The 15721-nt window shown below is 40.3% G+C and overlaps 1 protein-coding gene across 1 annotated transcript in view; it reads right to left on the bottom strand.

Moving 5' to 3' along the window:
* Positions 1–15721, bottom strand: part of MAN2A1 (mannosidase alpha class 2A member 1) — a 296885-nt gene that overhangs the window by 79921 nt on the left and 201243 nt on the right. Inside the window, exon 18 of the mRNA XM_042782502.1 lies at positions 1759–1791. Within this exon, the coding sequence (XP_042638436.1) occupies positions 1759–1791 (33 nt within the window). The remainder of the gene's footprint in view (positions 1–1758; positions 1792–15721) is intronic.

Here is a 15721-nt window from a genome sequence, read left to right as displayed (position 1 = left end):
CAGCACTAATAGCAAAGTTCAAAAAGACAGAAAATAAATACTGGTGAGGATGTGGAGAGACTGGGATTCTCATACACTGCTGGTGGGACTGTCAAATGAAACAACCACTGTGTAAAGCAGTATGGTGATTCCTTAAAAAGTTGCAATTAGAAATACCATTTGACCCAGCAATTCCATTACTAGGTATATATCCTAAAGTAGTGAGAGCCAGGACAAGAACAGATATATGCACACTCATGTTCATTGAAGCACTATTTACAATACCAAAAAGATGGAAACAACCTAGGTGCCCATTAATACAAGAATGGATAACCAAACTATGGTACATAAACACAATGAAATACTATGCAGCCCTAAAGAGTAATATACAATCTGCAAAATACCACGTAAAGTGGATGAACTTGAAAGACATTATGCTGTGTGAAATAAGTCAATCACAAAAGGACAAATATTGTGTTAGTCCATTACTGGAAGAAGTCAAGGAAAGGTTTATATATGGAAGGAAATTTTCTTTGTTGGTTACCAGGGGTGGGTGCAGAGTGGAAGGAATACTGCTAGATAGTTAGAGATAAGTATTGACTTGTGTGAAGGGAAGAGCAATGTACCAAATGATCAACACAGTGGCACTGACGAAGAGGAAGACGTAAAGAAGTGCATGGGAGGTACAGACAACAAAGATGAACTATTTTGCACATACAGTACTGTGTTGTCGGTGATGGCAAACATTGATGACATACAGTGGATAGATGAGTGGCAGGCAGAACGATCAGGTATGTCTGTGCAGGGGGCAGCGTGCCCATGACCATGTATAGGGTTGGCAGACAACTTTTCTACAAGTGTATTTCTATGTTCTGTAAGAATTTCCAGGTATATTCTAGAGCTGACAAGGGATAAGGGTATAATCACTTCTTGGCCACAGCCAGCTATCCAGAGGGAGCCAAGTAGTTGGACCTGTGGGCTCAGGACCATGGTTGCAAGGGACATCAAGCTCAACTGGCATAACATACTACACAAAAGCACTGTTCCACATCCTACTTTGGCGAGTAGCGACTGGGATCTTAAAAGCTTGCAACTAGCCATTTAGATGCAATGATGGGTCTCTCCTCATTCACAGCAAAGAAGAGTGAAGGAAACCAAAGATGCATGGAAACAATTAGTCGAAGTGACTGGTACACTTTGCATGCAAGCCTCACCCTATATGACTATGAGACTAGAAAAACTAGATGGTGCTCCACTACCACTGTCAACCACTTGGAGAGGGATTTATGTAGGAGATCCTTGATAGAGTGGGAGAACAATGTGAAACAAAACTCAAAATCATGAAAAAAAAAGGGGGGGGGCAACTTTGCTGACCTGATAGAGCCGGATGGAACCACTGAGACTATGGCCCCTAGCTGCCCTTCAGGTCTGGAATTAAACCCACTCCTGTAGCTTCTAGGCAAACAAAAGATAGACATATGAGCTCAACATTTACATTAGGTAAATATACTCTTTGAAGAGATCAATCATGGGGGAATCAAAGGGCTGTGTATGTGCAGGGAGACAGCTCAGGGGGCAGGAGTGCATGGGAGTAAAGGACACAGGAAAGAGGTAACTATGGGGAGGAAGTGGGAAGAGAGCTGTTGCATTTTGGGAAACTGCAGTCAATATTATGAGACAAGGTATATGTGAACTGCTGTATGGAAAATGAAATTTGCTCTGTATTCTTTTACACAAATCACACCCACACACACAAAAGACAAGAAAGGAAGGGACAACCAGAATGGATGTCAGAAAAGACTCTCAAACTTGCTCTTGAATGGACAATAGCTAAAGTAAATGGAAGAATTGACAGGATAAAATAGCTGAATATGAATAGAAGATTTCAAAGAGCAGCTGGAGAAGAAAAAGTCTATTATTATAATGAAATATAAAGACCTGGAGTTAGAAAACCAAAGGGGAAGAACAGACTCAGCATTTCTCAAGCTGGAAGAACTGAAGAAAAAATTTAAGCCTCAAATTGAAATACTGAAAGATTCTATGGGCAAAGCATTGAATGATACAGGAAACATCAAAAGAAGATGGAAGGAATACACAGAGTCACTGTAACAAAAAGAACTGATCAATGTTCACCCATTTCAGGAGGTAGCATATGATCAAGAACTGATGGTACTGAAGGAAGAGGTCAAAGCTACACTGAAGGAATGGTGAAAAACAAGGCTCCAGGAATTGATGGGACACCTACTGAGATGTTTCAACAAATGGATGCTGCACTGGAGGTACTTAATTGTCTGTGCCAAGAAATTTGGAAGACAGCTACCTGGCCAACCAACTGTAAGAGACCCATAGTTGTACCCATTGCAAAGAGAGGTGATAACACAGAATATGGAAATTATCGAACAATCATTTATGTCACATACAAATAAAATGTTGCTGAAAATAACTTGAAAATGGTTCCAGCAATATATTGACAGGGAACATCCACAAATGCAAGCTGGATTCAGAAGAGGATGTGGAATAAGGGATATTGTTTTTGATGTGAGATGGATCTTGGCTGAAAGCTAAGAATACCAAGATGTTTACTTGTGTTTTATTGACTATGCAAAGGCAGTTTCAACTGTATTGATCATAACAAATTATGGATAACATTGAGAAGAATGGGAATTCCAGAACACTTGACTGTCCTCATGAGAAACCTGTACATAGATCAATAGGCTATTGTTCAAACAGAACAAGGGGACACTGCATGGTTTAAAATCACAAAGGGCATACATCAGGGTTGTATCCTTTCACCATACTTATTCAATCTGTATGCTGAGCAAATAATCGGACAAGCTGGACTATATGAAGAAGAATACTCCATCAAGATTGGGGGAGGAGTCATTATCAACCTGCAGATTATCAATATGCAGATGACACAACTTTGATTGCCTAAAGTGAAGATGCCTTAAAGCACTTACTGATAAAGATTAAAGACTACATTCTGCAGTATGGATTGCATTTCAACATAAAGAAAATGAAAATCCTCACAACTAGACCAATAAAGAGCATCATGACAAATGGAGAAAAGATTGAAGCTGTCAAAATTCCATATTATTTGGTTCCACAATCAACACCAACAGAAGTAGCAGTCAAGAAATCAGATGATGTATTACACTGGGTAAATCTGTTGCAAAAAGACCTCTTTAAGGTGCTGAAGAGCAAAGATGTCTCTTTGAAGACTAAAGTGTGACTAACCCAAGCCATGGTATTTTCAATTGCCTCATATCCATGTCAGAGCTGGACAATGAACAAAGAAGACCAAAGAAGAGTTGATGCTTTTGAGTTATGGTATTGGCAAAGAATACTGAAAGTACCATGGACTGCCAGGAGAACTAACAAATCTGTAGTGGAAGAAGTGAAGCTGCAATGTGCCTTGGAAGTAAGAATGGCCAGCCTTTGTTTCACCTACTTTGGTCATGTTGTCAGTAGGGACCATTCCCTGGAGAAGGATATCATGCATGGTAAAGTGGAGGGTCAGGAAAAATGGGGAATGCCCTCAACCAGATGGACTGATACAGTGGCTCCATGATGGGCTCAGGTATAGCAAGGATTGTGAGGCTGGTGCAGGACTGGGAAGTGTTTTGTTCTGTTTCACACAGGGTAGCTATGAGTTAGAGCTAACTCGATGACAACAACAGGGTGGGAGGGAGAAGAAAAGAGGGGTAGTTTGCATAGGGGACACTGAGTTTCTGTTAATGGTGGTAGAATATTTTAGAAACGGAAAGTGGCAATGGTGAATTGCCATGATGAAAGTAACACAGAAAATGAATGTACCTAATGTCACTGAATTACACATGTTAAAAAAGTTGATGTTGGCAAATGTTTTGTTATCCATATTTTTATTATAATAAAATGAGAAAAGGTAACATGAAAATGACTGCTTACTAAGTTAAATGAAAAAAAGTCAATCTCACCACAGGCCAGCACATTCTCATCTATACCACCATTCCCTACAAGAGATATTCTAGTCCACTTCTTCACCATTCCCTTTAAAAAAAAAAAAAAACAAACAAACATATGGCCATTGAATCGATTCCAACTCATAGTGACCCTATAGGAAAGAGAAAAGTTGCCTCCACAGAGTTTCTAGGGTTGTAAATCTTTACAGAAGCAGACTGCCTCATCTTTCTCCTGAGGAGTGGCTGGTGGGTTGGAACTGCTGAATGCATTAACCACTATGCTACCATCTCTCTTTACAGACTAGAAATTCTGAGAAAGCTAAAATTTATACTCTGCTAGTTCAAAAGATAGTATATTATGCCTACACTCTATGTTTAGGAAAATAAACAGGAGATCTAATGAGATGATTTACAACTGGAACTGGTATTACCATATCAGTATTTGTAGAGTATAATCTGGGTAACTCCCCATATGCTAAATCAACTTTAACTGAACTCAGTATGTCTTAGGACTTCTTTATATGGAGTGATCCATTTTTCCTTTTGCTATATGAAATAAAGATCCATTTGAAAAGGTTTCAGAAGTACCAATTTATTTTTGGATAAGTCTAAAGCATTACTAGTTTTGATCTGTTTGCAGGCCCTCAGTAAAGATTTAAGTCTATTTCAGAGATGGAAAAAGGATTTATAAAGAAACCTAACATTCTAAATACAGAACAAGTGTGTATGAGACATATTACAGAATCTTATAAGAAAGCAATTGGAAAATGGTCATCAGAAAGACTGGTGTATCCTATTTCACACAGGTAAAACTTTTTAAGGTTCCAACAACCTTAGAAACTTACCTGTTTTTTCTTTTTGTTACACACCTCTCCCTAAAACCAAAAGCCAAATCTATTGCTATGGAGTCAATTTTGCCTCCTAGAGACCCTATAGGACAGAGTAGAACTGCTCCATATGATTTCCAAGGCTGTTATGTAAACCTTTATGGAAGCAGACTGCATCATCTTTCTCCCACAGAGTGGCTGGTAGGTTCAAACCACCAACCTTCTGGTTAGCAGCCAAATGCTTTATTCTACGTCAGCTGTTCTGGTTACCTAGTACGCACTAGGTATATTCCTCTGACAGGAATATACCACAAATGGAATGGCTTGAACAAACAGGAGTTTATTCTCTTACAGTTCGGGAGGTTAGAAGTCCGAGTTCAAAGTGCCAAGCTCTAGAGGCTGCACGAAAGCCCCTCAACCTTGGGCTTCAGCTCTGCCTCTTGCTCCCGGCCCACTGAAGTTAGAGGCATCTCTTCACTCAGGCAGCTACTAGCTAACAAGCCCAAGTTTGACAAATAAAATGGCATAGTCTCGATGTTACCAAACTACATGGCAGGCCATTAATTCAAGTCCATTGTAAGTCCCAGGGTCCACAAAGCATGGCAGGCTGCTGAACAACGGCATGGCTACATGCAGGGTCCATGCATGCCATATGCTAGACACTATCCCTGAGGCTTCTCCTTTACATACTGGAAGCAGACCACATCCCAAAGGCAAGCTACTCAGCTACTTGTGGTAGATCCCACCATGACTATGGAGTTGATCGCCAGTCTCATCATGGGGAGTAACTGCTGCCTAGCCAGCCATTCAACCAGGCCCAGCCAAGTTGACACACAAATTGAACTACCAGACCACCTTCTCACAAACATTCTCACTTGAACTAGTAACCAACACATTACATAAACAAAGAAGGCTGTATAAAAAAGAAGAAACCACAGAAGGCTTTTTCTAGGAGCCAAGAAGAATCCCCAGAGCATACAGAAAGTGAAAGCAAAGAGTTAAAGAAAGGAAGTTTGTATCTGTGGGGTATGTGGAGAAGGATTTAAGTGTAGCTAATCCAGGTTAGTTCTTGGTTGTACAAACAGTTAATATGCTCAGCTGCAAACTGAAAGGTTAGGGGTTTGAGTCTACAGGCCAGGCAATCTATTTCCAAAAAACCAGCCATTGAAAACCCTATGGAGCATAGCTCTACTCTAACACACACAGATGGCACTGCCATGTGTCAGAGATGATTGGGTTTGTTTGTTTCTTTACTCCAGGCACTGTCCGTTTATGTGGAAAGTAGACTGGAAATTATAAAAAAAAATAATAATATGAATAATAATAAGTGGACTGAAGCCTCCATTAATAGCATTTCTAGACTGCTCACTGAACTACTTTTTTGTCATATACTGCTCTTCCAACACAACAGCCTCCCCTGGGCCCATCAATAAATTCACTTCAGAGCCTTACTGTGTTCAGAAAGTTATTATGAGTGTAATCTCCATAGAATGTGGAATGGGGGATGGATCTTTTTTTTTTTCCCTACCTGCTTTATAGCCACAGTGTGAACCACTTCTCTCTGCCAGTTAAACATACATACACATTTCCTGAGAGTTACCAAAAGAACCTGCAGATGATTTAGGAGCTCTGGTAGCATAGTGCCTAAGGCACTTGACTGCTAACCAGAAGGCTGGCGGTTCAAACCCACCAGCCACTCCTCAGAAGGAAGATGGGGCAATCTACTTCTGTAGTGATACTGCCTTGGAAACCCAAGGAGGGGTCACTATGACTAGGGGCAGACTGGACGGCACACAACCACCACTACCACCACCACCACTATTGGGAACTTTAAAAAAAAAAAAAAGTCACATAAACTGATGATAGAACAGTTATCTTCTTTGAACTAGGAAATATTTTACTCCAAAATGCAAACTTTCCTTTCAGCATGCTCCCATAAATGGAATATTTCCCTAAAGCCAAAATGAAAAGGCATATGGAATGTTAATAGACAAACTTCTACAAATACACCAACAACACCCAAAACACAAAATGGAGCATGAGGGAGAATGGCTGGTGGAAGCATCTGTAGGGCTTTTAGCATTGTTTTTGTTTTTCCCCTCTCTGCAATGGATATTCTCGCAGGGGTCAATTGAATACATAATCTTAACAAGGGAAGGCAACATTAATTTCAATTCTCTATTTCCTGAAACATTTACAAAGAACATGCTTTGGGAAAATATTAATAATTTCATGTTAACCTCTAGCTATAAGAAATTATTTCCATTGAGAAAATCCTCTTCCCTAAGCTCAATATTATGCTCAGATCCTGTTGTGGAAACCAATGCTTAAAGTACTTTAAAGGAATCACTATATCCAATCACAATTGAGCAAGACATTAATTTAAGTTCTCTGTCAGAAGAGACATTTAAAATAAGGTCAAACTTAATATTATTATTATAAAGAAATCAAATAAAAGCAAATCTAAAGTGGTAATAAACACAGGGAAATATCCCTGAGTTTCACAAAGTGAATCTCTTATTTTTTTAAAGAACAATATGATGTAGAGATTGTTAACTTTTCCTGCTCTTAGTCAAGAATTTCAGGGTATGCCCTTCCTAAAGAGGCTCAAAGGACTGAGGGGAGAACTTTCTAGGTAGCAGAGACCACTGGTCCTAGAGCTCTGCTGGATGTCTGTTGTCTGCAACACCACCAAATGGTTTTACCTAGTGTGGTGGGTTGAATGACCATCCTCAAAAAGGTGAGTTGCGAGTCTTAACTCCTGCAACCTGTGAGTATAACTATTTGGAAAAAGAGTCTTTGCAAATGTAATTAAGTTGAAGATTTCACAACGAGATCATCCTGAATTACCTGAGTGGGTCCTACATCTAATGGCATGTATAAGAAACAGAAGAAGCTAAGACGTGGAGAAGCCAAGACAAAAAAAGTCGATGTGACATCAGAGCCTGGAGTGATACAGTCACAAACCAAGGAATGCCTGCAGCTGCTAGAAACCCTGGAGGGACTGCAGCCCTGTGGACACCTTGATTTTGGACTTTTGACCTTTAGAACTGAGAGAGAATACATTTCTTGTTCTCAGCCACCTAGTTTGTGATTTGTTATGGGAGTAATGGAAAAATAGGATACCGAGGCATGACTGGCCAGGGTTTTCTAAGTCCTCTATGTTTTTTTCAGTATTGGAAAGGAATAGCTCCTGTCTTACAAGATCAGTTATTTTGAGTTGGGAAGATGTCTGTGTGTGATGTCATTCCCACCTTTCAACAAGAGAAATAAGTGCCCTCTTGTGGCTAACACTTCACACTCTACTCACAGGAAGAGAGAATGGAGACTACAGGTAAAGCAATGTAAGGATAAAACCAGTCGACAGGTGAAAAGTTTCTATAAAGAGGGCAAAAAATTTCTTTCAGAAGATACCACTGCAGTAAACTGTTCAGTACTTATTATAGAGTCTATAGATGCACCCTGGAGCTGTTAGTTCTCCTTCTCACAGGCATACACATTACCTTTGCATTTTAGTTCTTAATATTCTGGGCACATGGTAGGTCCTGAATAGCTATTAAAGGGAATTAGTTAAGATCTGAGAGGCTGTCCTTCATCATGTAAAAGTTAGTTGACACTGGGAGGGAAAGCAAACTGGGCTATGAATAAAGTCCAAATAGCTGGGAAGATAAGGAAGTAATACTTTTATTTTGAGCAAACACAGGGATTGCTGGTTCAACAAATGCACTCAAACTCTTCAAGGGCAGGGTTCATGTCTTATTTTTATGTGCCCAGCACATGGTAGGTATACAATAAATGCCTGCTAAAGGAAAGGTGACAGGTACTATGAGGGAATGACAACAATCAACAGTTGAGAAGTTACTACGTGCCAAGGACTGCTTTCCCTACCCCAAGAGGAAATTACTTGCCCACAGTCACACTACTGGCAGGGCCAGGATTAAACAATCATCATGCCTCACTGAGTCCTGTAACTGGAGAAGATGAAGTTAGTTTAGAACCAAAGACTGGAGATGCTTGAAGTGACTGTGAGCAGAGAGAAGACTTTTGTATTTTTACTTTTAAAGGTACTGAACTGCGATCTGATAAACTCAAAGAGCAACTTAACTGACTGGAAACAACATATTACAGCCTTAACCCCCGTACCTAGAATATGATGTTGTTTTGAAATACACTCTTTGAAGATGTTATTATAAGTTAATGGAGTAGGTCTGGCCTTAATCCAATATAACTGCTGTCTTTATAAAGAGAGGAGACAAGTCAGAGATTAGACTCACAGAGGGATGATGAAGGTCGAGTTTGGAGTTATGCTGCTACAAGACAAGGAACACTGGAAAAGACAAACAGGGTTCTCCACAAGGGGCTTCAGAATGAATATGGCCCTGCTGATACTCAGAATTCATACTTTTTCCCACCTACACACTGTGTGGCACTTTGTTACAGCAGCCCTAGGAAACTGATGAACTAGTTGCTTTCTAGTCCATTCTACCTCATGGCAACTCTGTGTGTGTCAGAGTAAAACTGCTCTGCTCCATGGGGTTTTCAATGGCTGATTTTTCAGAAGTAGATCAGGACTTGCTTGCAAGGTGCCTCTGGCTGGACTCAAGCCTCCAATCCCTCAGTTTAGAGTCCTGCACATTAAACATTTAAAATACCCAAGAACTCTAGGAAAATGGTACACATACCCTATTACACAGCAATTTCTCCTGTTTTTACCTGAGATGGACACTAATCATGAACACAAAGAAGTATTCACAAGTAGGTTCACTGAAGTACTGCTCCTACAAGTGAAAATGGGTGACAGGCTAGACATGCATCAACAATTAAAAGCAAGAACATCAACAATTAAAAGCTATGGAATGCTGTGTGTTGTTGTTTTTAGGTGCTGTCACGTTGTCTCTGATTCACAGTGACCCTATGTACAGCAGAACGAAACACTGCCCGGACATGTGCCAGTCTCATAATCTCTGCTATACCGGGGCCCATCTTTATAGCCACTATGTCAATCCATCTTGTTGAGGGCCTTCCCTTTCTTCTTTGACCCTCCTCTTTAACAAGCACAGTATCCTTATTCTTCTGACAACATGACCAAAGTAGGTTAAGAGGAAGTCTGGCTATTCTTGCTTTCAAGGAGGATTCCAGCTGCATTTCTTTCAGGACAGATTTGTTAGTCCTTTTAGCAGACCATGGTATGCTTAGCATTCTTCTCCAACACCACAACTCAAAAGTATCAACTTTTCTTCAGTCTTCCTTATTCATTGTCCAGCTTTCACATGCATATGAGGCGACTGAAAATACCATGGCTTGGGTTAGGCGCACATTAAAAGACATCTTTGTTCTTCAGGACTTGAAAGAGGTCTTCTGCAGCAAATTTGCCCAATGAAAAATGTTGTCTGATGTCTTGACTGCTGCTTCCATTGGTGTTGACTGTAGAACCAAGTAATACGAAGTCCTTCACAACTTTAATCTTTTCTCCATCCAACATGAAGCTGTTTATTGGATTTTTGTTTTCTTTATATTGAGATGTAATCCATACTATAGACTGCAGTCATTAATCTTCATCAGTGACTACTTCAAGTCATCCTCACTTTCAGCAAGCAAGGTTGTGTCGTCAGCATATCGCACGTTGTTAATGAGTCTTCCTCTAATCCTGATGCCACATTCTTCTTCATATAATCCAGCTTTTTGGATTATTTGCTTGGCATACAGATCAAGTAAGTATGGTTAAAGGATACAACCTTGACGCACTCCCTTCTTGATCTGAAACCATGCAGTGTCCCTTTGTTCTGTTCAAATGACAGCCTCCTGATCTATGTACAGGTTCCTCATGGGGACAATCAAGTGTTCTGGAATTCCCATTCTTCTCAATGTTATCCATAATTTGTTACGATCCACACAATCGAATGCTTTTGCATACTCCATAAAACATAAGTGAACATCTTTCTGGTATTCTTTGCTTTCAGCTAAGATCTATCTGACAGCTTGAATTTCTGGAAGTTCTCTGTCAATATACTGCTGCAACCATTTTTGAATTATCTTCAGTAAGATTTTACTTGCGTGTAATATTAATGATATTGCTCAATAATTTCCACATTCTGTGTGATCACCTTTCTTTGGAATGGTACAAATGTGGATCTCTTCCAGTCAGTTGACCACGCAGCTGTCTTCCAAATATTTTCCAAACAGATCTTTACAGCCACTGTGTCAATCCATCTTCTTGAGTGCCTCTTTGGAAAACAAATCCAAATAGCTGAGTGAGTGCCTCCTGTGGGGCGTCCATTTGTTGAAACATCTCAATGGGTATTTCATCAGTTCCTGGAACCTTGTTCTTTGTCAATTCCTTCAGTGCAGCTTCAACTTCTTCCTTCAATACCACTGATTCTTGATCACAGGCCTCCCGAAATGGATGAACATCAACCAATCCATTTTGGTAAAGTGATTCTGTGTATTCCTTCCATCGTCCTTTGATGTTTCCTGCATCATTCAATATTTTGCCTATAGAATCTTTCAGTATTAAAACTCAAGGCTTACATTTTTCCTCAGTTCTTTCAGCTTGAGAAATGTCAGTTTTTTCCTTTTTGTTTTCTAACTCCAGGTCTTTGCACATTTCATTATAGTAATTGGCTTTGTCTTCTCAAGCTACTCTCTGAAATCTTCTGTTCAGTTCTTTTATCCTGTCATTTGTTCCATTTGCTTTAGTTACTCTCCACTCAAGGAAATGTTTCAGAGTCTCTTCTGATATCCATTTTAGTATTTTCTTCCTTTCCTGTCTTTTTAATGACCTCTTGCTTTCTTCATGGATGATGCTCTTGATGTCATCCCACAATTCCTCTGCTCTTTGGTCACTGGTGTTCAATGCATCAAATCTATTCCTTAGATGGTCTCTAAATTCAGGACGGATATTATCAAGGTCATATTTTGGCTCTCATGGACTAGTTTTAATTGTCTTCAACTTTAGCTTGAACGTGCATATGAACAGTTGATGGTCTGTTCAACAATCGGCTCCCAGCCTTGTTTTGGCTGAAGATAATAAATTTCTCCATTACTTCTTGCCACAGATATAGTCAATCTGATTCCTGTGAATTCCATCCGGTGAGGTCCATTGAAAAAAAGGTATTTGCAGTTAATAAGTCATTGTTGTTGTTGTTATGTGCCGTGGAGTAGGACCCGACTCATAGCAACCTCTCCTTTGGTTTCCAAGGCATTGTCACTATGGAAGTAGATTGCCCAACCTTCCTTCTGAGGAGTGGCTGGTGGGTTTGAACCACCAGCCTTCTGGTTAGCAGTCAAGTGCCTTAGGCACTACGCTACCAGAACTCCTTGAATAAGTCATTGGTCTTGCGAAATTTTACCATGCAATCGCCAGCATTGTTTCTTTCACTATGGTCATATTTTCCAACTACCAGTAACTCTTCCTTGTTTCCAACATTTGCATTCCAGTCATCAGTGATAATCAACACATCTTGATTGCGTTGTAAGTCCCAAGGTCGGCAGAGCATAGCAGGCTGCTGAGCAACAACACGGCTACATGTAGGGTCCAAGCGTGCCAAAGGCTAGAGATCATTCTCAAAGCTTCTCCTTATATACAGAAAGCAGACCACATACCCAAAGGCAGCTACTCAGCTGCTCCCAGTAGATTCTACCATGGAGTTGATTACCAGTCTCATCGTGGGGAATACTACATCTAGCTGCCCAGCCACTCAACCAGGCCTAGCCAAGTTGGCATACAAACATAACCATTACACACTGACAGAGTTGTACTTCAGGACAGTTCTTGAAATGGTCTTTGTAACAATGAATGCCACACCATTCCTCTTTGTCATTCCCGGCATAGTAGATCAAATAGTTGTCTGATTCAAAATGGCCAAAACGAGTCCATTTCAACTCACTAATGCCTAGGATATTGATCTTTATGGGTTCCATCTCTTTTTCGACAGCTTCCGGTTTTCCTACATTCATACTTCATACATTCCATGTTCCAATCATTAATGGATGTTTGCATCTGTTCTACTCATTTTGAGTCATGCCACATCAGCCAGCAGAGGTCCTAAAAGCTTTAATCTATCTATATCATTAAGGTTATTTCTACTCTGAGGAGTCAGCTCTTCCCCAGTCAAATATTGAGTGCCTTCTCACCTGATAGGCCCATCTTCTAGCACTATATTGAACAATGTTTCAGGACTGTTCATAAAGTTTTCCAGTAATATATCATACAGTGTTTCACTGTTGTTCATAAGGTTTTCATTGGCCAATTCTTTGAAAAGTAGATGGCTTCTTCCTTCTTCCGAGTCTGTCTTTGGCCGGAAGCTCCGCTGAAACCTGTATGCCATGTGTAACCCTGCTGGCATCTTGTAACACCAGTGACATAGCTTCCAGCCTCGTGGCAGCACTTAAGCCACCCCAGGAGGACAAACTGACAGACAAGTTCATCTCCCTTAGTTGTTCCTAACCCCTCTGCACCCACTTACTCAGGCCTTGGCCTTAATATAGAGCCACCCCCAAGCAAAAGCAGCCCCTAAGACCTGCGCCCACCTACATTGGGCCCCGGCCTTAAAATAGAGCCAACCCCAAGTATAAAGCAGCCCCTGAGCTCTGGGCCCACCTACCTCAGGCCCCAGACTTAAAATGGAATGCAGTGTAGCTAATAAGAAGAAAGTAATTCTCTGTTTTAGCAAAGACACCAGGTGAAAAAAAAAGCTAACATGGTTTATGTAACCTGTGATAAACTCAATGCTAAAAACAGACACAAACACAACACTATGTATGTCTACAGATACTGTTTTGTGTCCATGTGTCTGTATTACTGCTCTTGAACAGTGGACAGGGGCCAGATGCAGATTCCAGAGGGATTTTTAGTATCTCTAATGTCTGAAGTTTTTGCAAAAGGGTATGCATATCTATTAGCTGTGTTTGTACACAAATAATAATGCTGAAACAAATAATAAAGTGTATTAAAAAGACTTTAAAATTAAAATATTCCAGTTATCTTTTTCACATACAAGACTTATTTTTCAGAGCAATTTTAGGTTTACTGAAAAATTGTGCAGAAGGTACAAAGATTTTCAGCATTTTAAAAGAGCATTTTCTAAGAAGGCAGAAGAAAACGAAACCCACAGGGCAGGGGCCAGCATCTGGGAGACAGGGCTGACTCACTGGCCCTGCTTTGGGGGAACAGCAGTCTCAAGCTCATGGGAACTCAGAATCATTCTCAAAATGACACTGGTCTTCTTAGAGCCTTCCCCTACTGGGTGGATCAAGGGGAAAGGGATAGAAAAGAAAGGGCATTTTCCTCACTGTTGCTGAGTGTCGGTCTTAAGGAAATCAAGAAGGTATTCCTTACAATTTTGTTGTCGTTGTTATGTGCCGTCGAGTCAGACCCGACTCATAGCGACCCTTCCTTGGGTTTCCGAGGTAGTATCACTACGGAAGTAGATTGCCCCATCTTCCTTCCGAGAAGTGGCTGATGGATTTGAACCTCCAGGCTTCTGGTTAGCAGTCAAGTGTCTTAGCCACTATGCTACCAGAGATAAACTGGAGGGAATCCCTGACACATACCCTGTGTCTGAACGATGAGGAGGAAGAAACATCCAGAGTGCAAATGACTCTGGGACATGCAGATGGAAAGCCTGGAGTGATAGCTCTGAGCAACAACTGGTGGTCTTTGGAGAATCTTAGTCATCATTCTTCTGTACAGCTACTCTCTTTGTGGTCAGATCTTCAAAAAATGGGAATCTAATTGGAACACCTAATTCAACCTTGAACTGCGGAATCTGAGAGTTAGCTCAACTTTTCCAGCTCTCCAGATCATCTTAGTCCAGCAATTCTGAAATCCAAAGTCTACTTTTCCAAGGAATATACTCTGACAAATCAGACACCACTCTTACCAAATGGTTACAGGAGTGAGATGCAGGGGATGGGAGAAAGACAAGAGAGTGTTATGACAGCTCAGAAGAGATCTTTCCCTCTTGCTCCACCAAGAATCCTGTATCTTATCAGTGGCAATGAAAGTGTGATTTAGACAAGCCATTAGAGCAAGATGGGGATAGTATCAATCATGCCACAACCACGCAGGAAAATGGTAAATGACTGTGGGAATCCTAAAAGGTATTTAAGCCTTTGAACAACGGTTTAAATAAAATGTAACATATGGATATCAGTTCATATAAGCTACATCCTCCAACAACCCATCAAAGACTTAAAGCAAGATTTTCTAATTTCAGTGAGAACCCTTAAAATGCAGACTCTCAGGCAAAAATAGGAGATAGCAATCTACCTAACTCTTGCCTCATCTCTTTTCTTAGAATCTGTGTTTTCTCAGAGAGGATGACTGAGACATCACTGCAGAGCAGAAGTAAGAAAATAAGAGCTGGCATGATAACAGTATTTCTGCCTCCAATTTTGGGAGTCCTTTGTTTTGAATAATAAGAGCCCTGGTGCCACAGTGGTCAAGCTGTCAACTGAGAGGTTGGCAGTTCAAATGTACGTGCTGCTCCATGGGAGAAAGATGTGGCAGTCTGCTTTTGTAAAGATTTCAGCCTTAGAAACCCTATGGGGCAGTTCTACTCTGTTTGATAGAGTGACTACAGAGTTGCTACGAGTTGGAGTCAACTTGATGGCAGCAGGTTTTGGTTTGTTTTGTATTTAAATCATCAAAAGTAATAAAATATCTTTCCCATTATGCATTTACTTTTGTAATATTCTTTTTTCTTTTTTTTGATCAACTTTATACAACTTCAAATTAATTTGGAGTCAATACTTACGGATAATAATGAATTCATGCTGTTTAGTTCTAGAAACACACTTAAATGACAATTCTTACAATAATGATAAACTAAGTCAATACATTGTTTCTAAATAGTCTAAATATTATCACTAATAGATTTTTTTAAAAACAGTATTCAGAGGAGGCGGGGCAAGATGGCGGACTAGGCAGAAGGATTGCACAGACCCTCTTCAACAAAGAAAAGGGAAACCAAT

The sequence above is a fragment of the Orycteropus afer genome, unplaced genomic scaffold (genome assembly GCF_000298275.1).
Source record: "Orycteropus afer afer isolate SDZICR_OR568_19922 unplaced genomic scaffold, OryAfe1.0 scaffold00350, whole genome shotgun sequence".
NCBI classification, from domain to species: Eukaryota; Metazoa; Chordata; class Mammalia; order Tubulidentata; family Orycteropodidae; genus Orycteropus; species Orycteropus afer.
The sequence above is the reverse complement of the archived record's forward strand: the minus strand, read 5'-3'. Positions and strand labels throughout refer to the sequence as shown.